General features: G+C 40.0%; 1 protein-coding gene across 20 annotated transcripts in view; it reads left to right on the forward strand.

Annotated features, from left to right (window-relative positions):
- Positions 1-27,076, forward strand: part of LOC113908040 (mediator of RNA polymerase II transcription subunit 18) — a 149,204-nt gene that overhangs the window by 78,383 nt on the left and 43,745 nt on the right. For 2 of the 20 annotated variants that reach the window (XM_027568065.2, XM_027568073.2), the window contains exon 2: positions 10,771-10,859. The exons of 14 other annotated variants lie outside the window; for them this stretch is intronic. Coding sequence is in view for 2 of the 6 variants with exons in the window: in XM_027568016.2 (XP_027423817.1) it covers positions 23,586-23,631 (46 nt within the window). In the remaining 4 variants the exon portion in view is untranslated. Of the gene's footprint in view, positions 1-10,770; positions 10,860-23,172; positions 23,688-27,076 lie in introns of those variants that run through there. 4 more of the 20 variants (XM_027568016.2, XM_027568025.2, XM_027568094.2 and 1 more) reach the window with 3 other exon arrangements.

Below are 27,076 nucleotides of genomic sequence, written 5' to 3' on the forward strand. Positions count from 1 at the left end.
GTTTTTCTGCTGTATAAGATGAAATATTACATTTGACTTGACTATTTAAATATTTTGAAATTTCATGTTTAAATTTCCTTTCACGATTCTATATCTTCTGTTTTTCCTCTTTGATCTCCCCAAGTAATTTAAATGCTATAAAACAGGTGGGTCTAGCTGCTTTCTTTTGTCCATTTCCCATCCCCAGCCCCCAGAGGTCAATCTCTTCCTTTTTCAGTTTAGAGCTCAATTATCAAAAGGTTTGAATAGCAAGAGTCCTTATTATGTCTGAAATAATGAAAGAAGTAGCACCCAAGAAAAGACATTCTTGCTAGGTGGAGCTTGGCCAAAGAGGTGTGCTTGTTTAGTTCTGGTTTTAATCTCATAATATATCCAAGGCGGCTTAACATTGGTTACAGTGAAGTTCAATTAGATTTTCTTGGTCATTTATTTTCATACTCCCTGTATACCCTCATTTTACCAGAAGATGAAAAGGTTGGATGGACTGATTTGTTAATTCATTCAATAAATTTTTGTTGGCACACTGCCCTAGCTGCCATAAAGGAGAAAAAAATGAGTAAGATACAGTTTCAACTCTCAAAGAGGAGGTTAAGAACTGTCAGTGTGAGGCAGAATGAAGAAATGTTTTTATACATACACAAAGATTTGTGTTACTGGAATTTTATGTCATTATTCAGCATGACTTGTACTTAAGGAAATTATTAAAACAAAACTTGCTTGTATAGCTATATATTTCCTTTTCATATCTGTGTTCTTTGAACAGTTTAGTGGTGATTTTTTTCCTGCCCCTCTTTCCCCAGTGGTGATTTCTTTAAGGAGAGTTTTTTGTTGTATTTGTCTTGTATCAAGAGAATTTGGAGAACATGGGGAAATAGGAAAAACTAGGGACTGCCTAATTACCTTAAAGATATAAATAGAGTCATCTGTGTGGCTCAGTCAGTTAAGCGTCCAACTCTTGATTTCAGCTCAGGTCATGATCTCATGGTCCTGGGGTCCAGCTTCAAGTTGGTTTCCATGCTAAGCAGGGAGTCGGCTTGAGGTCCTCTCTCCCCTTGCCTCCCCACATTCTCTCTTTTCTCTTTTTCTCTCTCAAATAAATAAAATCTTTTAAAAAAGATATAGATAGACAGTACATGGTGATGAAACCTAGATTTATATTGCTAATAATGCCCCCAGGATGGGTTAAAGGTTCTTTAGTAATTTGTGTTTCTCATGAAACACTGGACCTTGAGTATTTTTGTTGTAGGTTTAGTTTGAGGAGTGGTAGAAATGTCTCTGTCCCAAATAGCCAACTTTTCTTGATTTTAGACCTTTCGTTTATTTTCTAAGAAATTCCTTTAAAAATTGGTTTTATGATAAGCATCATTCTTATTGGTGGTCATACTGGAAATATCTGGGACGAGCTAAGAGAACAAATGTCTGTTTATATTAACAGTGGCATTTTGGACGACAGTTTGCATAACTGCTCTGTTCCTGAATTTTACTTTTGTTAAAATAATAACTCCTAGAGTTTTTCTCTAAGGTTAAAAATAAATTGTGTGAGGGGGGCGGAGCAAGATGGCGGAGGAGTAGGAGACCTGGATTTTGTCTGGTCTCAGGAATTCAGCTGAATAGGGATCAAACCATTCTGAATTCCTACGAACTCAACAGGAGACCGAAGATAAGAATAGTAACAACACTCTGAACAGAAAAGCGACCACTTTCTGGAAGGTAGGACGTGCAGAGAAGTGAATCTGAGGCGATATTCGGGAGGATAGACGGCGGGGGAGGGGGCCTCCGTTGGCCGCTTCTGGCAAGTGATAGAGCCGCGGAGCACAAAATCAGAACTTTTAGAAGCCGGCTCCGCTGAGGGACGTCACTCCAGTGGCTAAGCTGGGGGTGGAATCCTCGCGGGACAGTGTGGTCTCAGGACCCTCAGGGTAACAGAAAGACCGGGGGTGCCTTAGTGCGGCAGAGCTCCCGGGTATCAGAGCGGGGAAGCCGGCTGCAGAGACGGAGCCGAGGTGCGGGCTCTCAGCTCGGGGTTGCCATAAACTATGATCCACAGCCCAGTCGGGCTACTGCTCCTCCAGCAGGGACCCAACAAGTGGCAGAGCTGGGGAGACTCCCCTCCCTCCCCCGGGAGGAGCGGTGCGGAAGCGCACCGCAGGGATCTGCTGGGTTTGGAGACTCCACACGGGGTCGGGTGCAAGACATAGAAACGCTCGATCACAGGCCGGGTGAGCACGGAGTGCGGCCGGAGACTGGGGAAACGGGAGTGACTGCTTTTCTCTGGGGGCGCACTGAGGAGCGGGGCCCTGAGTTCTCAGCTCCTCCGGGCGGAGATTGGGAGGCCACCATTTTCACCCTGGTCCTCCAAAGCTGTACCGAGAGCTTGCAGGGAACAAAAGCTCCTGAGAGCAAACCCCAGCAGCTTGCTTAGCCCAGACCGACAAGGGCGGGGCAATTCCGCCTCCAGCAAAGACGTTTGGAAACCACGGCGACAGGCCCCTCCCCCAGAAGATCAGCACGACCAGCCAGCAAGCCAAGACCAAGTTTGCTGATCAAGGAGAACGGGAGAACTCCAGCGCTAGGGGAATACTGCACATAGAATTCATGGCTTTTTTACCATAATTCATTAGTTTTTCAAAGTTAATTTTTTTAACTTTTTTTTGAATTTTTCTTTTTCCCTTTTTCAAACAACACCTTATAAATCCCTTTTTTAAAAAAAAAACTTTTTATTTTTCATTTTAAGAGTCATATTTTTTTTTAAAGATTTTATTTATTTGAGAGAGAGAATGAGAGACAGCACAAGAGGGAAGAGGGTCAGAGGGAGAAGCAGGCTCCCCGCCGAGCAGGGAGCCCAATATGGGACTCGATCCCGGGACTCCAGGATCATGACCCGAGCCGAAGGCAGTCGCTCAACCAACTGAGCCACCCAGGTGCCCTTAAGAGTCATATTTTTATCCCTTCATAGTAGTTACCCTTATTTTTGGCATATATATATAAGTTGTTCTCTCTTTAAAATTTTGAGATACAATTTCTTCTAACAGATCAAAATATACCCTAAATCACTAGTGTATGGCTTTGTTCTATTCTCCTGCCTGATCACATTCTCTCCCTTTTTTTTCCTTTTTTTTCTTTTTTCTTTTTCTTTTTCAATCTTCTTTCTTTTTAAAAAACAACTTTTTATCAATTCCTTTTATAAAATCTTTTATAATTTTCATCTTTACAGTCATCTTCCATCCCTTCATTGTATCAACCCTTATTTTGTACATATATAAGTCTTTCTTCCTTTAAAATTTTAGCAGGCACTTTCTTCTAACAGACCAAAATATGCCCAAAAGCTAGTGTGTGGCACTGATCTATGCACTAGCCTGATCATATTTGATCATATTCTGGTTTTTTTTTTTTTTGTTCTGTTTTTGTTTGTTTTTATCTTTTCCCTTTTTTTTTTTTCTCTTCTTTCCCTTTCTTGTCCCCTGGTTTCAGGTCTTTTCTGATTTGTATAGAGTATACATGCTGGAGACGTTGTTAACCTGTTAGCATTCTGTTGTCTCATTCATCTATTCTCCTCTGGACAAAATGACAAGACGAAAAAAATCACCTCAGCAAAAAGAACAAGAGGTAGTACCGTCTGCCAGGGACCTACTCAATACTGACATTAGTACGATGTCGGACCTAGAGTTCAGAATCATGACTTTAAAGATACTAGCTGGGCTTGATAAAAGCATGGAAGTTATTAGAGAAACCCTTTCTGGAGAAATAAAAGAACTAAAATCTAACCAAGTCGAAATCAAAAAGGCTATTAATGAGGTGCAATCAAAAATGGGGCCACTAACTGCTAGGATAAATGAGGCAGAAGAGAGAATCAGCGATATAGAAGACCAAATGATGGAAAATAAAGAGGCTGAGAAAAAGAGAGAGAAACAACTACAGGATCACGAGGGCAGAATTCGAGAGATAAGCGATATGATAAGACGAAACAGCATTAGAATAATTGGGATCCCAGAAGAAGAAGAAAGAGAGAGAGGGGCAGAAGGTATATTGGAGCAAATAATAGCAGAGAACTTCCCTAATGTGGGGAAGGAAACAGGCATCAAAACAGGCATCATGCCAGGAGGCACAGAGAACCCCTCTCAAAATCAATAAAAATAGGTCAACACCCCGACATCTAAGAGTAAAACTTACGAGTCTCAGAGACAAAGAGAAAATCCTGAAAGCAGCTCGGAAGAAGAGATATGTAACCTACAATGTAGAAACATTAGATTGGCAACAGACCTATCCACAGAGACCTGGCAGGCCAGAAAGGACTGGCATGATATCTTCAGAGCACTAAATGAGAAAAATATGCAGCCAAGAATACTATATCCAGCTAGGCTATCATTGAAAATAGAAGGAGAGATAAAAAGCTTCCAGGACAAACAAAAACTAAAGGAATTTGCAAACACAAAACCAGCCATTCAAGAAATATTGAAAGAGGTCCTCTAAGCAAAAAGAGAGCCTAAAAGCAGCATAGATCAGGAAGGAACACAGACAATATACAGTTTAACAGTCACCTTACAGGCAATACAATGGCACTAAATTCATACCTTTCAATAGTTACCTTGAATGTAAATGGGCTAAATGCCCCAATCAAAAGACATAGGCTATCAGATTGGATTAAAAAACAAGACCCATCAATATGCTGTCTGCAAGAGACTCATTTTAGACCCAAAGACACCCCCAGATTGAAAGTGAGCGGGTGGAAAACCATTTACCATGCTAATGGACACCAAAAGAAAGCTGGGGTGGCAATCCTTATATCAGACAAACTAGATTTTAAAGCAAAGACTGTAATAAGAGATGAAGAAGGACACTTTATCCTACTTAAAGGGTCTATCCAACAAGAAGATCTAACAATTGTATATATCTATGCCCCGAACATGGGAGCAGCCAATTATATAAGGCAATTAATAACAAAAGCAAAGAAACACATTGACAACAATACAATAATAGTGGGGGACTTGAACACCCCCCTAACTGAAATGGACAGATCATCTAAGCAAAAGATCAACAAGGAAATAAAGACTTTAAATGACACACTGGACCAAATGGACTTCACAGACATATTCAGAACATTCCATCCCAAAGCAACGGAATACACATTCTTCTCTAGTGCCCATGGAACATTCTCCAGAATTGATCACATCCTAGGTCACAAATCAGGTCTCAACTGGTACCAAAAGATTGGGATCATTCCGTGCATATTTTCAGACCACAATGCTTTGAAACTAGAACTCAATCACAAGAAGAAAGTCAGAAAGAACTCAAATACATGGAGGCTAAAGAGCATCTTACTAAAGAATGAATGGATCAACCAGGAAATTAAAGAAGAATTAAAAAAATTCATGGAAACCAATGAAAATGAAAACACAACTGTTCAAAATCTTTGGGATACAGCAAAGGCAGTCCTGAGAGGAAAGTATATAGCAACACAAGCCTTTCTCAAGAAACAAGAAAGGTCTCAAATACACAACCTAACCCTACACCTAAAAGAGCTAGAGAAAAAACAGCAAAGAAAGCCTAAACCCAGCAGGAGAAGAGAAATAATAAAGATCAGAGCAGAAATCAATGAAATAGAAACCAAAACAGTAGAACAGATCAACGAAACTAGGAGCTGGTTCTTTGAAAGAATTAACAAGATTGATAAACCTCTGGCCAGACTTATCAAAAAGAAAAGAGAAGTGACATAAATCGACAAAATCATGAATGAAAGAGGAGAGATCACAACCAACACCAAAGAAATACAAACAATTATAAGAACATATTATGAGCAACTCTATGCCAGCAAATTAGATAACCTGGAAGAAATGGGTGCATTCCTAGAGATGTATCAACTACCAAAATTGAACCAGGAAGAAATAGAAAACCTGAACAGACCTGTAACCACTAAGGAAATTGAAGCAGTCATCAAAAATCTCCCAACAAACAAAAGCCCAGGGCCAGATGGCTTCCCAGGGGAATTCTATCAGACATTTAAAGAAGAATTAATACCTATTCTTCTGAAACTGTTCCAAAAAATAGAAATGGAAGGAAAACTTCCAAACTCATTTTATGAGGCCACCATTACCTTGATCCCAAAACCAAAGACCCCATCAAAAAGGAGAATTACAGACCAATATCCTTGATGAACATGGATGCAAAAATTCTCACCCAAATACTAGCCAATAGGATCCAATAGTACATTAAAAGGATTATTCACCACGACCAAGTGGGATTTATCCCTGGGCTGCAAGGCCGGTTCAACATCTGCAAATCAATCAACGTGATACAATACATTAACAAAAGAAAGAACAAGAATCATATGATCCTCTCAATAGATGCAGAAAAAGCATTTGACAAAGTACAGCATCCTTTCTTGATCAAAACTCTTCAGAGTATAGGGATAGAGGGTACATACCTCAATATCATAAAAGCCATCTATGAAAAACCTACAGCGAATATCATTCTCAATGGGGAAAAGCTGAGAGCTTTTCCCCTAAGGTCAGGAACGTGGCAGGGATGTCCACTCTCACCACTGCTATTCAACATAGTATTAGAAGTCCTAGCCACAAGCAATCAGACAACAAAAAGAAATCAAAGGCATCCAAATCAGCAAAGAGGAAGTCAAACTCTCACTCTTTGCAGATGATATGATACTGTATGTGGAAAACCCAAAAGACTCCACCGCAAAACTGCTAGAACTCATACAGGAATTCAGTAAAGTAGCAGGATATAAAATCAATGCACAGAAATCAGTGGCATTCCTATACACCAACAACAAGACAGAAGAGAGACAAATCAAGGAGTTGATCCCATTTACAATTGCATCCAAAACCATAAGATACCTAGGAATAGATTTAACCAAAGAGGCAAAGGATCTGTACTCAGAAAACTATAAAATACTCATGAAAGAAATTGAAGAAGACACAAAAAATGGAAAAACGTTCCATGCTCATGGATTGGAAGAACAAATACTGTAAAAATGTCAATGCTACCTAGAGCAATCTACACATTCAATGCAATCCCCATCAAAATACCATCCACCTTTTTCAAAGTAATGGAACAAACAATCCTAAAATTTGTATGGAACCAGAAGAGACCCCGAATAGCCAGAGGAATATTGAAAAAGAAAAGCAAAGCTGGCGGCATCACAATTCCGGACTTCCAGCTCTATTACAAAGCTGTCATCATTAAGACAGTATGGTACTGGCATAAAAACAGACACATCGATCAGTGGAACAGAATAGAGAGCCCAGAAATGGACCCTCAACTCTATGGTCAACTCATCTTTGACAAAGTAGGCAAGAATGTCCAATGGAAAAAAGACAGTCTCTTCAACAAATGGTGTTGGGAAAATTGGACAGCCACATGCAGAAGAATGAAACTGGACCATTTCCTTACACCACACACAAAAATAGACTCCAAATGGTTGAAAGACCTAAACGTGAGACAGGAGTCCATCAACATCCTAAAGGAGAACACAACATCCTAAAGGAGAACACAGGCAGCAACCTCTTCGACCTCAGCCATAGCAATTTCTTCCTAGAAACATCGCCAAAGGCAAGGGAAGCCAGGGCAAAAATGAACTATTGGGATTTCATCAAGATAAAAAGCTTTTGCATAGCAAAAGAAACAGTCCACAAAACCAAAAGACAACCGACAGAATGGGAGAAAATATTTGCAAATGACATATCAGATAAAGGGCTAGTATCCAAAAATCTATAAAGAACTTATCAGACTCAACACCCAAAGAACAAATAATCCAATCAAGAAATGGGCAGAAGACATGAACAGACATTTTTCCAAAGAAGACATCCAAATGGCCAACAGGCACATGAAAAAGTGCTCAACATCGCTCGGCATCAGGGAAATCCAAATCAAAACCTCAATGAGATACCACCTCACACCCGTCAGAATGGCTAAAATTAACAAGTCAGGAAACGACAGATGTTGGCGGGGATGTGGAGAAAGGGGAACCCTCCTACACTGGTGGTGGGAATGCAAGCTGGTACAACCACTCTGGAAAACAGTATGGAGGTTCCTCAAACAGTTGAAAATAGAGCTGCCATATGATCCAGCAATTGCACTACTGGGTATTTACCACAAAGATACAAATGTAGGGATCCGAAGGGGTACGTGCACCCCAATGTTTAGAGCAGCAATGTCCACAATAGCCAAACTGTGGAAAGAGCCAAGATGTCCATGGACAGATGAATGGATAAAGAAGAGGTGGTATATATACACAATGGAATATTATGCAGCCATCAAAAGGAATGAGATCTTGCCATTTGCAACGACATGGATGGAACTGGAGGGTGTTATGCTGAGTGAAATAAGTCAATCAGAGAAAGACATGTATCATATGACCTCACTGATATGAGGAATTGTTAATCTCAGGAAACAAACTGAGGGTTGGTGGAGTGGTGGTGGGTGGGAGGGATTGGGTGGCTGGGTGATAGACATTGGGGAGGGTATGTGCTGTGGTGAGCACTGTGAATTGTACAAGACTGATGAATCACGGATCTGTACTTCTGAAACAAATAATGCAATATATATGTTAAGAAAAAAAAAAGATAGCAGGAGGGGAAGAATGAAGGGGAGTAAGTCGGAGGGGGAGACGAACCATGAGAGATGATGGACTCTGAAAAACAAACTGAGGGTTCTAGAGGGGAGGGGGTGGGGGGATGGGTTAGCCTGGTGATGGGTATTAAAGAGGGCACATTCTGCGTGGAGCACTGGGTGTTATGCACAAATAATGAATCATGGAACACATCAAAAACTAATGATGTAATGTATGGTGATTAACATAACAATAAAAAATTATTCAAAAAAATAAATAATTATGTGAATTCAACGTATATTTAGTTCTACAGTGTATTAGTAGGAGTAGAGAGTCACCTCCAGATTACTTAGATATGAAGCCCAGCTTTGCCATTTACTAGCTCTGAACTCATTGGACAAGTTTACCCCTGTGTGACTCAGTTTCCTCATCTATAAAGTGGGATAATAAATGGAATCCTTCTTATGTGCTTGTTGTGAGAATTAGATTAATTAATACATATAAAACACTTATAACAGGGGCGCCTGCATGGCTCAGTTGGTTAAGCGTCCAACTCTTGATTTCGGCTCAGGTCATGATCTCAGGGTCGTGAGATCGAGCCCCAGTCTGGCTCTGTGCTCAGCACAGAGTCTGCTTAAGATTCTCTCTCTCCCTCTGCCCCTCTCCCAGCTCCTGCTGGCGCGTGCTCTCTCTCCCCCTCTCTGAAATAAATAAATCTTAAAAAAAAAAAGTCCCTGGCATTATAATACATGCTAAGTTAATGTTAGCTGTTACTATTCATAGAAAATGAGGGGAAAGAATGCATGGGAAATTGAACTTAGTTTATTCTTTCTAAGATTTGGCTTCCTTTTTCATCAGATCTTTTGTTAGAGATGTTCATGTGTAACAAAATAGATATTTAGTATTATTTTATTTCTTCATGTTCTGATTTTTCTGATGGAAACTTTTACCATGTGATGAAATGATCAGGAAACAGGAATGAAGGGGAGAAAAAGCAGAGATAAGAAATCAGCTTTGAATGATTAAAAATTCCTAGTGCTATTTTAGTCCTTGTAACTTAACTGTTTCTCTTAGAAACTAGAAGAAAAACAGACCTGGGGGGGGTGTTAATCAGTTTTTTTATAAATCTAAACCAACTATAACCAAAAGATTGTGTTGCTGTAAGCAGATATGGCAGTGAATTTGTGATAACATTTAACCCAGAGCTTGCAAGATAATTTCAGTTATGCCTGTGTTTCTCTTTCCTTTTTGTCATGAAAATTGTTAAGCGATTTATTATAATAAGTTCATTACCTACCTACAAGCCTGGCAGTTTTCCCAACTTAAATACTTCATAACCTGAAAGGGATACCTGTAAGCTAAACTAGTGAAAGATCCTATGTTCCCTTTGCCTCTCTCCGTTGTTTTCAAATATTTATTGAATGCTTACTATGTGCTGAGCAGTATGTTACTTGTTGAGAATGTAAAGACAATTTCTGCTTTCAAAGAATGTAGGAGAGACGGGTAAGTAAATAGATAATTAAAACAAAAGTGACGTGTACCACTGTATGTAGAGGTATGTTCAGGGTGACTTTGGAGCACAGAAGACGGATACCTAACTCAGTCTTAAGTGCCAAAAGGTAGAAATGTTCAAAGAAGGCTTCAAAGAGGAATTTTGAACATCTGGAATCTGGAATTTGAAGGAATAGGAGTTAGCCAGTTGAGGGATTCTGGGGAGGGAGAGGACTTTACAGGCAGCTAGGACAGCACATGCATACGTAGATAGGCCCAGGAGAACATGTCACAGTTTAGAAATTCCAAGTGGTGCAGTGGGACCAAAGACTCGTCCTAGGACCGAAGATGAGCAGGTATGGGAGAGGAATGAGAGAAGAGGCTTGCTAGAAAGATAGGCTTGGGTCAGGGGTTGAAGGATTTTTTTGTGAGCTGTAAAGAACATTGTTAAATTTGTGCTGTTATAAAGACCACTGTGGTACCACTTCTGAGGACAGATTAGAGAGGAGTAAAACAGGAGGCAGTCAGAAAGAAACTGTCACTGCCCAGGCACATCCAAGAGTACGTTCAGGTTGAAAGCTGCACTCCACCAACAGATTCTCTCAGACTGGGAAGATTTGTAAAATTGTGTAAAAATACAGACTTTTTACCCCAAGTGAATGAATCCCAGAAGAATTATTTCAGCCCTTTATCTTTTTTTTATCCTTCACTACAAGTCCACACAAGAAACGGGTTGTCAGCTTTTCCTTGGATTTTAGAAGAGGGACTATTCTGAAGGCCCCTGGTATGTAGGCCTGGGAACCAGGTGAGTATTTGATAGAGTGTTTAATGGCTAATTGGATCCTGTTACATTTAGGGCTTTTTCAAAAAAAGAAATTATTTTTAGGCTGAAAAAACAATCAAATTTGCATCTTGAAAAATTTTATTTGGTGACTACATTTTGATAGCATCAGTAGTGCAAATAAAGATTAGCTTTTCTAAAAGATTAGAGTAGGATTAGGCTAGTTGCTTTAGCATAGACAGGTGAGCAAAAGTGTACGTTGACCCTATTTTCTCTGACTTCACTAGATTGTCTTCCTAAAGTGTTTATGTGTTTCACTGTTACTTTTGTTCTTTAAGATTTTAAGTAACGTCTATACCCAATGTGGGGCTCGAACTCAGAACCGCTAGACCAAGAGTCAAAGCTCCAGGTGCCCTCACTGTTACTTTTTTTTAAAACAAGATTTAGAAGCACAGTTTTGTATAATCCAAAACATAATTTCTGTTTGAATTTAGAAATTATATGTATAACTTTCCCCCCCTGTGCTTCATCTCCCAGAATCTGTGGTTGTGAAAGATCGAGGGTTTTGAGGGAAGAGAGTGGTACAAAAGAGGTGGATACCTCATACGTGGAAACCAAAGAATAAAGTGCATTTGAATTACTGGCTGGAGCAAGTTTGATAGAAACACCATTGATATAGTCATCCTTGGTTCCTATTGCAGGAATTACTGTTGACTCATAGTGTAGCCAGGTGTTCATTACTCAGAATTTTTATTTAGTAGACGATGAAGGCTTCATTCTCCCCCACATGGTCTAGAAAAGAATGTTTAGGGAGATTCCTTGTTAGAAATTTCTGAATAACTTTTACAAATATTATAGCTATGTCAGACATTTATTGTATTCTTACTGAATATTTGGCTCAGAATATTCCTTGGTCATGTTTAGATTTCTTTCTCACTTGAAGTGAGATTGAGGGCCAGATGAGTTAGAAAGAATTATGAAAGAGAGACGGAAGGAGAGAAGTGGCTAAGAGTCATCTCTCTGAGTCACCAGCAATGAATGCCACTTTACTGGAGAACATTGAACTTGTTTCAAAACCCGGGGATGGGCAGCTCTTTGACTTCTGACTGGTTAGTTTCACACATCATTGAGAACTTCTGTTTCCTTAATAGAGGCCACTGGGACTTAGTTTTTATGAATATCATGTTCTCTAAAGTACTTTTTTCTTTAAAACTCATCATCACTTTCACTGTAACTCTAAAAATCTACTTTCAGCCCATGAAAAAGTACTATTTGGAGTAGAAAGAATAGTAAATGGAAGGCCAGTAAGATGGAGGTTTATTAACTTTCAATGGATAACAAATAGATGTAATTCTCAGTAAATCTTTAAAATAAAAGCATTTTTCTTTAGGCTTTGAATTGTTGTTAATAGTCAAAGACTGAGCGTTACTACAGAAAGTAGTAATTCAGTTGCTAGAGAAAGAGTATTAGTAGCTCACTAGTTAGTACTATATAAAAAGAAACATTTTTTTTAACTGTCAAGGTTCCCTCAGAGTAGGTGGTGCTTGGTACCTTGGAAGATAGATACCACACGCAGAGGAAAGGTACAATTTGTGCTTTGAGAGAACTGTTTTGTTACTACGCGAAGACTTCCCAGTGGGCTTTAAAAACCCTTTAGGTTCATCATGTCCAGTAGAACTTTCTGTAGTGATGGAAATGTTCTGGATCTGCACCGTCCAGTGTAGTAGCCATGTGTGGCTATTGAGCATCTGAAATTTGGCTAGTACAACTGAGAAACTGAATTGCAAATTGTGTTTAATATAAATACATTAAATACTAATAAATTTAAATAATCATGTATAGCTAGTGACCATAGTATTAGACAGTGCATCTTTAGATATTTGAGAACTGAACAGCACCTTTGACAACCATTACTTCAGTGACCAGTCATTAAAATTTACTCTAGTGTAACCAATATTTATTTGTAGTACCTTTGAAAGTGTCACCTTTTATTTTGCTTCTGTTAGAACTGAAGGAACTACAGTACAGGAATACCTCAGAGATACTGTGGGTTCAGTCCCAGACCACTGCAATAAAGCAAATGTCACAATAAAGTGAGCCAAATGAATATTTTTGTTTCCTAGTGCATGTAAAAGATGTTTACACTATACCGCAGTCTATTAAGTGCACAGTAGCATTATGTCTAAAAAACTAATGTACACATTTTCTTTTAATTTTTTTTCTTTGAAGATTTTATTTATTTGTCAGAGAGAACAGCAGGGGGAACAGCAGGCAGAGGGAGAAGCAGGCTCCCCGCTGAGCAGAGAGCCTGATGAGGGACTCGATCCCAGGACCCTGGGATCATGACCTGACCCGAAGGCAGAGGCTTAACTAACTGAGCCACCCAAGCGCCCCACATCTTATTTTTTTTTTAAAGATTTTATTTATTTGTTTGAGAGAGAGAGAATGAGAGAGAGAGAGCACGAGAGGGAGGAGGGTGAGAGGGAGAGGCAGACTCCCTGCCAAGCAGGGAGCCCGATGTGGGACTCGATCCCGGGACTCCAGGATCACGACCTGAGCCGAAGGCAGTTGCTTAACCAACTGAGCCACCCAGGCGCCCCCAACCCCACCTCTTATTTTAAAAATACTTTGTTGCTGGGGCACCTGGGTGACTTAGTTAAGCATCTGACTCTTGGTTTCTGCTCAGGTTGTGATCTCCTGGGTCATGAGTTTGAGCCCTGTGTGGTGTGGGGCTCTGCATGCTGCGGGGAGTCTGCTTGAGGATTCTCTCCCTCTGCCCCTACCCCCCACTCTCTCACACACGCGCTCTCTGTCTCACAAATAAATAAACCTTTTAAAAAATATTTTGTTGCTGGAAAAAAAAAAAAAAATACCTTAGGGGTGCCTGGGTGGCTTAGTCAGTTAAGTAGTCTTCACCAGGAATAAATTCCATCTCAAGAAACCACATTCTTTGCTTGTCACTAAGAAGCAACTCCTCATCTGTTCAAATTTTATCATGAGATTGCAGCAATTCAGTCCCATCTTCAGGTTCCATTTCTTACTCTAGTTCTCCTTCTTTTAGCACCACATCTGCAATTACTTCCTCCATTGAAATCTTGAACCTCACAGTCATCCAGGGCAGTAGGAATCAACTTCTTCCAAAGTCCCATGAGTGTTGATATTTGGACAAACCCTTCCCATGAAATCACAGGTGTTCTTAATGGCATGTAGGTTGGTGAATCCTTTCTTGAAAATTTTCAGTTAACTTTGCCCAGATCCATCAGAGGAATCACTATCTATGACAGCTACAGCTATACAAAAGACATTTCTTAAATAATAAGGCTGGAAGGTCAAAATTGCTCCTTGATCCATGGGCTTCAGAATGGATGCTGTGTTAGGAGGCGTGGAAACAAAGTTAATCTCACTGTACATCTCCATCCTGAGCTCTTGGGTGACCAGGTGCATTGTCAATGATATTTGTAATAGTAATATTTTAAAAGAATTTTCTTTCTGGGCAGTAGTTCTCAAGAGTAGGCTTAAAATATTTAGTAAACCATGTAAACAGATGTAATGTCATCTAGGCTTTGCTGTTCCATTTGTAGAGCACAGGCAGAGTAGATTTAGTGTAGTTCTTTTTTTTTTTTTTTTTAGGTCCTAGGATTTTTAGAATGGTCAGGGAGCACTGGCTTCTACTTATTTCCTTTTTTTTTTCTTAAAGATTTTATTTACTTATTTGACAGAGAGAAACACAGCGAGAGAGGGAACACAAGCAAGGGGAGTAGGGGAGGGAGAAGCAGGCTTCCCGCTGAACAGAGAGCCAGATGCGGGGCTCGATCCCAGGACCCTGGGATCATGACCTGAGCCAAAGGCAGACGCTTAACAACTGAGCCACCCAGGCACCCACTGGCTTCAACTGAAAGTCACCAGCCCCATCAGCCCTTGACAAGAGAGTCAGCCTGTCCTCTGAAGCTTTGAAGCCAGGCATTGATTTTTCCTCTCCAGCTATGAAAATCATAGATGGCATCTTCTTCCAATTTAAGGCTGTTTCATCTACACTGAAAATCTGTTGTGTAGTGTCGTCACCTTTGTCAATTATCTTAGCTAGATCTTCTGGATAACTTGCTGCAGCTTGTACATCAGCACTTGCTGCTTCTCCTTGCATTTTTATGTTACCGAGACGGCTTCTTTCCTTAAACCTCATGAACTAACCTCTACTAACTTCAGACTTTTCTTCTGCAGCTTCCTCACCTCAGCCTTCACAGAATTGAAGAGAGTTAGGGCCTTTTCTGGATTAAGCTTCAGCTTAAGGGGATTTGTGGCTGGTTTGATCTTCTGGCCAGACCACTCAAACTTTCTTTATATCAGCAATAAGGCTGTTTTGCTTTCTTATCATTCATTTGTTCACTGGAGTAGCACTTTAATTGCCTTCAAGACCTTTCCTTTATATTTGCAACTTGGCTAACTCTTTTGGCACAAGAGGTCTCGCTTCTGGCCATCTTGGCCTTCACCACGACTCCCTCACTAAGCTTAATCATTTCTGGCTTTTGATTTAAAGCGTGAGACCTGTGACTCTTCCTTTCCCTTGGACACTTAGAGGCCACTGTAGGATTATTAATGGGCCTAATTTCAATATTGTTGAGTCTCAGGGACCAGGGAGACCTGAGGAGAGGCGGGGAGAGATGGGGGAATGGCCATCTGGTGGGTGGGGCAGTCAGAACACACACAGCATTAAGTTCTCCATCTCATGTGGGCCTGGTTCACGGCGCCCAAAACAATCTCAATACTAACATCAAAGATCACTCATCATAGATCACTATAACAAATATTATAATAATGAAAAGTTTGAAATATTGTAAGAATTACCAAAATGTGACACAGAAACCCAAAGTGAGCAAATGCTGTTGGAAAAATCGTGCCGATAGACTTGCTTGACTCAGGGTTGTCACAAACCTTCAGTTTGTAAAAAATGCAGTATCTGTGAAGCACAATAAAATGAAGTCTCCCGAAGTGAGGAAGATGACAGAGGAAGTTAACTGGGGAATTTATTTACTTCAGGTCTTTATTTACATGTCATCTTCCCAGTGAGGCCCTTCTCACGGTTTTTCCTGTGGCCCTCTTGTCAGCCCACTTGTTTCCCTTTCCTGAATAATTTTTCTCTATCGTCCTTATACCATCTAACATACTAGAAAGAAGGCATGGGGTTTTTTTTCACCACTGTATTCAGTACTATGTCCCCAACACCTGGAACAATAACCTGATACTTTAGAGGTGCTCAGGGAAATATTTGTGGAATGAATAAGTAAGACTTGTGGTTTCCCAATAATAATAATCCAATCCATTAGACAGCTATTTTGCATTATATGGCAAGCACTGAGCTAGATTCATTATATAAAGTGCACTATGGCCACAGTTCTCTTCCATAATAAACCACTTCTTAGAGGCATTATTTGAAACCTAACATTGAATTGGTTAAGTCATTGGTTTGACTCTGCTGTAGAATTTCAGAACCACAGGGGAGCTTGGCAATAATTGGATTCAGCCTCCTGATGTCATATAGTGGGTTTAAAGTTCCATCGGTGTCATTTATAGCCTCTTCCCACCTCCCTTTCCCCCTCATCCTCACAACCTCTGAATCTTTTGGTCCAATTATCTTTCCCCACATCTTCTCATCTCCATTCAGTTAATTCTCACTTCTGTCTGGGCCTACCCTTCCCACTGTCTCTCCTGCATTCTAACCAACTCTGGAAATCCTTAGCCCAACTGTGAAAAAACCCTTTCATCTTTCTTAACTGAAACTTTCCTGTTTAATAAATTTCTTACCACTCTTTCCTCAATTCTAGAAGCATTTCCTGACCCTTAGGGCATCCTTAAGAACTTACTGTCTTCAAAACAAAAACTTGAAGAGAAAGCGAAAAGGCAGAGTCCAGGTGCTAAAGCACCAGTGTTTTAGTCTGAGGTCTTCCATTGCACGGAACTGAAAGCAGTATGGCATGATTTCACTTTCCTTCTCCCGTAACCACAGGCCAACACATTGTAGGCTTGCAGACATGCACATTACTGCAGGCCTACCATCCGTACTGCCTCTGTGATAGAAAAGCCTATTGGAACCTCCCGAGTTTTTCCTAAGAACTGTGATGTTTATATTTAAACACTGGTGGGGGGGTCACTTTGTAAAGAATCTAAGTGGGGCAAGAGGGGGTTGAATATTGTAAGTAGCTTCAACCATCCGACTCTTTAGAAAGTCTCTTACTTAATCCTCACAACAGCTCTATAATTCTGTCCATTTTGAAGATGTGGAAACTGAGGCTCATTAAGTTAAGTAACTTGTTCAGAGTTGCCTGATCAGTAAATGGGAAAGCTGAAGTTTTACAGTTACTCGTGAATCCAGAGCCTCTGCTCTCTTCCGTTGGTAAGCCATGTTGCCCTCTGGAAGTTGGGGTAGTTGGGCAACAAGAATTACAGTATTTGATGCAGAATAGGAAGCAAGTGTGTTTGCTTTTGCATCCAAAGAACAAGCCACAGAGAGAAACCAGTGTCATTTGGGGCAAATGAGATGAGTATCTGGTGATAACCAGGGCCTCTGTCTTGACTTACGGTTTCTGTCACTTTCAGCCTGTTCTTCAGGCGCGTTCATATGAAGTATACATGCTTTCTGCTGTGGAACTTGAGCCTGACAGTAGTGACTGTGTAAGGTTTTTGTTTTTTGTTTTTTGTGTTTTATTTTATTTTATTTTATTATGTTATGTTAATCACCATGCATTACATCATTAGTTTTTGATGTAGTGTTCCATGATTTATTGTTTGCGTTCAACACCCAGTGCTCCATTCAATATGTGCTCTCTTTAATACCTATCACTGGGCTAACCCATCCCCCCAGCCCTCTCCCCTCTAGAAACCTCAGTTTGTTTCTCAGAGTCCATAGTCTCTCATGGTTCATCTCCCCCTCCGATTTCCCCCCCCTTCATTTTTCCCTTCCTACTGTCTTTTTTTTTTTTTTTTAACATATAATGTATTATTTGTTTCAGAGGTACAGGTCTACGATTCATCAGTCTTACACAATTCATAACACTCACCATAGCACACACCCTCCCCAATGTGCATCACCCAACCACCCCATCCCTCCCACCCCCCTCTACTCCAGCAACCCTCAGTTTCTTTCCTGAGATTAAGAATTCCTCATAACAGTGAGATCATATGATACATATCCTTCTCTGATTGACTTGTTTTACTTAGCATAATACCCTCTAGTTTCATCCACATTGTTGCAAATTGCAAGATTTCGTTTTTTGGAGTTTTTAAAAAATTTTTTTAAAGATTTTATTTATTTGACAGAGAGAGACAGTGAGAGAGGGAACACAAGCAGGGGAAGTGGGAGAGGGAGAAGCAGGCCTTCCCCGGAGCAGGGAGCCCGATACAGGGCTCGATCTCAGGACCCTGGGATCAGGACCCGAGCTGAAGGCAGATGCTTAATGACTGAGCCACCCAGGCGCCCCAAGATTTCATTTTTGGTTTTTTTTTTTGATGGCTGCATAATATTCCATTGTGTGTGTGTGTGTGTGTGTGTGTGTGTGTACCACATCTTCTTTATCCATTCATCTGTTGATGGACATCTTGGCTCTTTCCATAGTTTTGCTATTGTGGACATTGCTGCTATAAATATTGGGGTGTAAGGCTTTGTATAAACATTTACCCGACAGATTTGTCTCCTTTGAAAAAAGTTATTACTTGCAAAGCAGTACAGTCTCAAAAACCATCATGAACATGCCATTTTTTCCCCCAAAAAAGCAAGAGTTTCACATCAATTCTCGGGATTCTTTGGAATGATTTCTTCCAGCCTCCATCTGTAGCACTTTTCACCTTAATTGCCTTTTGTTACTAGATTTTGTGAACAAAGCTTAAAATTGAAGAATTTTGTTTCTTCCCTTTGTTCAAGGTTAATAAATACTGGTTACATGTCCACAGTGCACTGAGTTATGTCAAGCATTGAGGGTTTAAAGATAAATACATCACGATTCCTGCCCAGGAGGAGTTTCTAGCCTATAAGAGAGGTCAGAAGATCATTGCAATTTAGGGTAATATGTCCAGCACAATCAGTCATGATCAGCTCTTTACCTCTCCAGTCTTATTCCTTGATGCTTATATCTTTTTCTCACCTCTGTCATCTCTTCTGTGACTAACTCTTTTTGATCTTAGATGTCACTTCTTTTGAGATATTTTCTTTGATCTCTCAAGACAAAGCTAGACACTCCCACCCCTACCAGTATGTTTGCATAGTACCTAAGTACTGATTATTGTAGATCCTATTTATTTGAACTGTCAGCGCGTTAAGGGCTAAAACTGTTATTTTAGCACCAACACATTGCTGGGCACATAATCAATGATCAGCAAATCTTTACTGGAATTCTCCTTGAATGACTAAAGAATGGCTCATAATAGTGGAAGCAACATTTGAGCCAGTTCTTAAAGGATGAGTAGAAGTTCCCTAGGTGGATCTGGGGAAGAAAAAATCCAGGCCAAGTGAAGAATTCGTACAAACAGATGAGACCTTGAAAAGTTTTTACAAGTGACTGAGAAGGCTTTCTAATTTCCACATGGAGTCTGAGATACAGGTTATTGTCTAATGTTATTTCCTATAACTCTCCAGAGCCAGCCAGACTAGATTAGAGTTACATCATGGGGTAAAGAATAAGAAGCTACTCCCCCCCCCCAATTATAGATCCAGAAGTTGAAAATTAATCCTTTACTTCAATATGTATCTGTGTGACCTGTCAGTAGTTTCTGTTGGTCAATCTTTCCTGGAGGGAAGTGACTTTCTTCCCAACCTTTCATTAGAGCTCACCTCCTTGAGACATCTCAGGCCAGGAGAAAGTAGTATGCTGAAGTAAATTGAGGGAGATGTGATTAAAATCACTAAGAGCTTACTCCCCTAAGTAATCCAATTTATATTGGTACTTCAAAATAAGTACATTTAAATGAAAGCATTATGCTCTTGTGATTGATCTTGTAAACTATATAAATGTGTGTGATCTCATGTTTGTGTGTGATATGATATGCTTGCCAACAAAAGGCTTTGGAGTTATAAACGTCACTAAGTTTTGAATGCCTAGCTCTTTATAGGTTACTTGCAGTGTTTAGAAGCAGTTCTTTAAAAAAAAATGATGCTCTGGTTAGAGGGCTTCAAGTGCTATCTTTGCCTGTTAAACTTTATTTTTATAAGGCCTTCTTGCTCTTTCCATAAATATAGGAAGATTCACAAATTTTAATCTGTCACTTCTCCCATTCCTTGAGGCAATAAGCTGTGGAGGAAAAGTACTCTAAAAAGAGACTATCTTTTATTACGGGACAGTTAAGAAGAAACAGTTGTCTACTTACTGTAAAGTTAAAACGAGAATCCCCTTTGCATTTTTTTAAGTAGGCTCCAGACTCACGACCCTGAGATCAAGACCTGAGCTGAGATCAAGAGTTGGCCGCTGAACCAACAGCCCCACCCTTTGCATTTCTAAAATATAATACATGGAAAACTAGAATGAACTCAAGGCTTTGATTGTTAAATTTTATTTTATTTTTTAAAAGATTTTATTTATTTGAGAGCGAGCGAGCACAAGCAGGCAGAGGAAGAGGAAGAAACAGACTCACTGTTGAGCAGGTAGCCCGATGTGGGGCTCTATCCCAGAACCCTGGAATCATTACCAGAGCTGAAAGCAGACGCTTAACTGCTTAACTGACTGAGCCACCCAGGTGCCCCTGATTGTTAAATTTTAAAGTCATCAGTGGACCAGTATCTTCCTCTCTCTCTCAGCTTGCTTGCTTATCAATTGACACCAAGTAAATATTGATTGTTGGAATGAAACTGAAACAGGCTGGCCAGTGACCGTGTATCAGCCTGGTACATAGGCAGCAGAATGATCAGAGAGATTTGTTGTTGTTGTTGTAGAGAATGGGCTTCCTTGGGAAATAAGTATATCTTTAGGAAATAAATATTTCTGACCATTTACACAAGGGCCAAAAGTGAGTCCTGGAGTTAGAATTGGGAGACTTGGGTTTTAGTCCAGGCTCTGAGCAAGGCAGTTAATGGTCACTAAGAATCCTTTCATTCTTTTCTTTATAAGTTTTATTGTGACCTTCACAGTACTCTAGAGTAAGCAATGAGCCAAGCCAAGGTGGGCATTTAAATTAAGCAGGTGGTAAACAGCAGCTATACCAGGATCCGTAAATCTGTTGTTATACTCCTGTATGGTCCTGTCAGCATAAATTAAATGCGACAGTACTGTTTCGGAGGGGGGTGTTTGGGTGTGTGCGCGCACTGTTCCATCTGCTTGAGGTTTTTGTATAGCAACCCTGATTGTGTTCAGACTTCCTCCTTAACTTCCTTCTTCCAGTTTGCTCTCTGAATTCATGATACAGAAATGTCATCCTCTTCCGTTTCTGACTAACCTCTTTGTAATGACTGAGTTTTTTGCCATCTACTATTGTCTGGCTGTTCCTGGCCTTTCCTTTCTTGATTTGTTTTTTTACTGTAACAACTGTGATCATTAGTGCTTGCATTTATTGAGAGTTTTCCGTGTGCCAGGCACATTGCAAAGGGCTTTATTTATGTTCATGTCATTTAGTCCTTAACACCTGCCTTGTGCTGCTAAGTATGGTTACGCCCCATTTTACAAATCAGGAAACTGAGGCGCAGAGGTGAAGTAACTTGCCTAGTGTTAACGCCTAGTGATAGATCTGGAATTAAAATTTCAGTTGCCTCCAAAGCTCTCCCTCTTTTTTTTTTTTTTTTTAGTTTTGTTGTTTGTTTATTTTTTAAGATTTTATTATTTGACAGAGAGAGAGAGAGGACAAGCAGGGGGAGCGGCAGGCAAAGGGAGAGGAAGAAGCAGGCTTCCAGCTGAGCAGGGAGCCCGACGCAGGGCTTGACCCCAGGACCCCAAGATCATGACCCGAGCTGAAGGCAGGCGCTTAACCGACTGAGTCACCCAGGCTCCCCCAAAGCTCACCCTCTGGCCATGATGATGGAGACAGTGGTGATGATGATGATTACTACAATTTGTTGAGCACCTACTGGGTTCTGGGCGGTGCATTTGCCACCTTTTTCCTCCCCATTTTATAGTGTAGAAACCTATTACACATGGTCTGCTTTTAGGCTAGTAAATAAGTCCCAGGGTTTAAAGGCACTGGGCATTCTTACATTACAGCATTCTTTCAGTATGTTTTTCCTTTTACTCTTTCCTGTTTTAATGGTCAACATGTTTTTCTGACTACTACCAGTATGAACCAGTATTAAATGTTGCCTAAGTTTTTCTGCACTTTTTTTCTTACCACTGCCTTGGCATTATCATTTTCTTATTTGTTACCTTTGCTATTTTTCCTATATCAAAAGCAGATAATGGGGATAAGATAATGGGGGGAAAGGAGAAGGTGCTAAGAAAAGGCAAGAGGAAAGTCCAAATACCAGAAATTGTTCTGTGATCTCAGTTTGGAAAATGAAGATTTAAACTAAAAGCTCTGTTTTTTTTTGTTTGTTTGTTTTTTTAGCAGCTGTCTTTTGTTGAAGGACTTTGGCACTTACAAATAAAAATTCATCAAACTGTGTCCTTAATATTTATGTATTTTGGCTATATGTAAATTAGTTATATTATTAAAAAAAATCAGTATGCAAGCTGGACCTTCAGTTGCTGCCTGTGGTTAGCTGATATTTCCATGTATTATAAGCAACATGTAGGGTTACTCCCAATAGTTTTGTAATCCCCAAGATCATATGGTGGTTACTGAGCTTTAGCAGAAAGAGAAGTAGTATATAATATCTTCCAAACATTTATTTCAAGTTTACTATTTTAGTAAGGAAAATTTTCAGAACTGTTTCTTTTTATTTTTAGAAAAGGTATATTCAGGGCTCCTGGGTGGCTTAGTTGGTTAAGCGACTGCCTTCGGCTCAGGTCATGATCCTGGAGTCCCTGGATCAAGTCCCGCATTGGGTTCCCTGCTCGGCAGGGAGTCTGCTTCTCCCTCTGAGCCTCCCCCCTTCTCATGTGCTTTCTCTCTCTCTCATTCTCTCTCTCTCAAATAAATAAATAAAATCTTTAAAAAAAAAAGAAAAGGTATATTCAGTCCTAAAATATCCTTTCTGATGTTATTAATTCCCCAAGTATAGATCAAATCCTGCTTAGGGTATACCACTTACAGGTAGGAAACACTACGATTTTAGAGCAAGCAGTGAAATATAAGAACAATCGATACTTTTAAGGCAAGCCTGTTTTGAAGACATACCTTTGAGTTGAATTCTACTCCCATCAGTCTGCTGTGCATAACTCTGATGTTTTTTGTATGATTACATTTACAAGTTCTGTGGTAGACTCTTGAGCAGGCTCCCTTCTTCTATGCCGGTGAGTCTGGAGAGTTACAGCCAAAAGCTCCGAGTCAGGAAAAGTAGGTGTGGCTTTTGGGGGCTGTGCCGCTCAGCCCCTAGAGTGTAGTTGGCAGTCTCCTCCCCTTCCTGCACTTGAGCTCTTCACAGTGTGCGCACTGGAATGACAGGCATTCCTGTGTGAGGAGAGCCAGCGTGAAGACATATTTGTAAGAACCACAAGTGCCTAGGCCAGGATACAGGGAACAGAAACTCCAGCAGATTAACTGACCTCATGCTCTTTCCTGATATTTGGGAGTGACACTGAGAAAGGAGTGCCTGTCCCCTCTCTATGTGGATTTATCTTTTAAGAAAAGTTTTCTTTGGTCCGGGACAGTTTGTTGTCGTGAGACACATCAGACAATTTAATCATGGGGCAAGCTGACGTCTCCAGACCGGTAAATCCAGATGCAGTTGGTGAGTAATAGAAGGCAAGGAAACAAAATCTTGACAGAGGCAAGGCAGATGAATAGGTGAGATTGAATATTTTATAGAAAGTTGAATGTTGTGAGGATTTTGTTGTTTGTAACTTTAGGACATTTACAACTTTGTAAAGAATGAATGAAAATTTGTAAGTTGTTTTTCACTCAGTTATATTAATTTACCACTCATAGTTTTGTCTTACTTGATCCCTTTGGAGTTTTTTTTTATATAATACTGCTAGGAAGCCATCTATTAATTTCTTGCTCTTGCAGAAGATAAGTACTACAGGAAATCGTATTTAGGATTCAGTGTTGTTTTACTAGCATGTTGCGGGACTTGAGATCTATATGGCATAGAACTAGAACTGTTGACTTCTATAATTGGACCATTTTCAAGAATTGTTATAATTTCTGGGGTGCCTGGGTGGCTCAGTGGGTTAAGCGGCTGCCTTCGGCTCAGGTCATAATCCCAGGGTCCTGGGATCGAGCCCCGCATCGGGAGCCCGCTTCTCCCTCTCTCTCTGCCTGCCTCTCTGCCTATTTGTTCTCTCTCTGTATCTCTCTGCCAAATAAATAAATCAAATCTTTAAAAAAAAATTGTTATAATTTCTTAGACTCAATTATACATTCTCCAAATAAGTCTCCGGCTTTTCCCATTGTGCTGGTATTTCCATTTCTTGTAAGGCAGTTCTTTGGTATAAACATTTTTGATGTCAGTGCTTTACATTTGAAGTGTTATTGTCTCAGAGATAGCTAGAGACCAAGCTGGTAATCGCAAGTGTAGCTTAGAGTTTCAAGGCTTGTAAATGAAATGAAAGTCCATTGTCCGTGAAGACTCATTTTCCCACCTGTGTGGGGTTTTGTGTAAGATGAAGATGTAAAGGTAGGAAAAATAGTTTTAAGTGGAATTGTTAAAGGGTTGGAAATATAAACAAAGTGGGGGAAAGCCTGGGAATCATTTCTTGACATTATACTTTTAAAAAAGATTTGTACCTTCTCTTTGATTTTGGAAGCAGTAGAAAACATGTTCAGTCCTAGGCTCCTCTTTTTTTCAGAAATGAAAAATGTTGGGGCGCCTGGGTGGCTCAGATGGTTAAGCGTCTGCCTTCGGCTCAGGTCATGATCCCAGGGTCCTGGGATCGAGTCCCGCATCGGGCTCCCTGCTCCTTGGGAGCCTGCTTCTCCCTCTGCCTCTCTCTCTCTCTCTCTGTCTCTCATGAATAAATAAATAAAATCTTTAAAAAAAAAAAAAAGAAATGAAAAATGTTGATGACTTTAAAGAAAAGTTTAAAGTGTGAGAACACAGGTAACATTCCCAAATGTCTTGTGATTTAATATTATTTAGTTGCTTTTTTTTAAGATTTTATTTATTTATTTGACACAGAGAAAGAGACAATGAGAGAGGGAACACAAGGGGGGAGTTGGAGAGGGAGAAGCAGGCCTCCCGCTGGGGAGGGAGCCCAATGCGGGGCTTGATCCTAGGACCATGATCTCAGGATCATGACCTGAGCAGGAGGCAGTCACCCAATTGACTGAGCCACCCAGACCCCTCAATGTTATTTAGTTTCTAAAAGTGTGTTTTCCCCCTGAGAACTTGCCAGATGAAATTACTACAAAGTATTTTTCATGTTTTACTGAAACTGAAGCACATGGATCAAAAAGTGAGTCAGCAACAGATTTTTAGGACCAAAGTCAGGACTTGATTCACTTTACCTTGATCACCAGGAATTTTTAATTTTTAAAAATTTTTTTAAAGATTTTATTTATTTATTTGACAGAGACAGTGAGAGCAGGAACACAAGCAGGGGGAGTGGGAGAGGGAGAAGCAGGCCTCCCGCTGAGCAGGGAGCCCGATGTGGGACTCGATCCCAGGACCCTGGGATCATGACCCAAGCCAAAGGCAGACGCTCAATGACTGAGCCACCCAGGCACCCAAGTTTTAAAAATTTTTTAATGAAATGTTTCATAAATAGAATAAGGCATAGAGAAAAATATAAAGGATCCTCTGGGGCCACTGCCCAGCTTAAGAAATGAAATTAAAAAGAGAGATATCCCACCTCACCCCTAGCTCTATGTCTGCATTCTCTTGTGATGACATTTTCTTTCTTTGCTCCCAGAGGTAACCATTCTCCTGAATTTGGTATATTCACTTTTGGGCCACTAAATTTTCCTGTCGTTCTTGATTAATAAGGACGAATAAGGATCTAAACAATGCTAGACATTTATCTATGAAATGGAAATGAATGGTCTTTGAAAAGCAAGAAATGGGTAAGAAGGTATAACTAACTAACAGGATATAACTTACTTATGAAGAATGCCTATCTAACACCTATATACAATATATTTCATCTGAGTAGATAAAGTTTGGTATATTTGTTTGATAAAAAGTGTGCATCAAATTCATCACTTTTTCTACCAATAGTCCTAAAAAGATACCTATGAAGAAGAAATAGAAATCACTCAGGTACCTAACTAAGATTCTTATGTTCTCTCTAGATTTAATTTTTGGGTTTTATTTCCTATTGCCTAGATAATTCATAGGTGGCTGTAAGCTATTTTAATGGACAGACTGTATATATATATAAAAGATTTTCTACACCCAATGTGGGCCTTGAACACACAACTCCGAGATCAAGAGTCTCATGCTCTACCAGCTGGGCCAGCCAGACATCCCAATTATAGTTCTTATAATTCAGGATTTATTCTATTTGAGCAAATCAGGGCCAGGTCATGAAGGGTCAACACTGACAACTTTGAGTACTACATCATTGCTTTAAAGGCTTCTTACCAAACATAACTGTTTCTTTATGAAATTTAAAAAGCATTTCAGTGAGTGGGTATGTGGAAAGTCTTACCAGATTCTTTGGAAGAATAAATGTGCAAAGTAAATGAAGACTTAAATTATTTGTTTACAGTTCTGGGCCTATAATATAGTAGTTAATTTTGAGCTTTGAAATTGATAGTATTGGGATACCTGGCTGGCTCTGTTGGTAGAGCATGAGACTCTTGAGCCTGGGGTTGTGAGTTCAAGCCCCATGCTAGGGGTAGAATTTACTTCAAAAAAACTAAATAATAATAAAATTTATGGTACTAGGTTTGGCAGGCCAAGTGATACAAAATAAGTTACTGAATATGTTGAATATATTTCTTATTATTTTTAAGGCACTGTAAATGTTTTAGTGGACCCTGTATAGGTATAACTCAAGTCTTATGCCCTTGAGAAATTTACTTTCTAGTTGAGAATTTAAATATTGAAAGAAAAAATCCAAGATATTTATAAATTTGTTTAAGATAAGGCCTATTCTTGGGGTGCCTGGCTGGCTCAGTCAGTGGAGCATATGACTCTTGATATTGGGGTTGTGGGTTCGAGTCCCATGTTGGGTGTAGAGATTACTTAAAAATAAAATCTTTAAAAACAAATAAAAGGGGCGCCTGGGTGG

The sequence above is a fragment of the Zalophus californianus genome, chromosome 4 (assembly GCF_009762305.2).
Source record: "Zalophus californianus isolate mZalCal1 chromosome 4, mZalCal1.pri.v2, whole genome shotgun sequence".
In the NCBI taxonomy this organism is placed as follows: Eukaryota; Metazoa; Chordata; class Mammalia; order Carnivora; family Otariidae; genus Zalophus; species Zalophus californianus.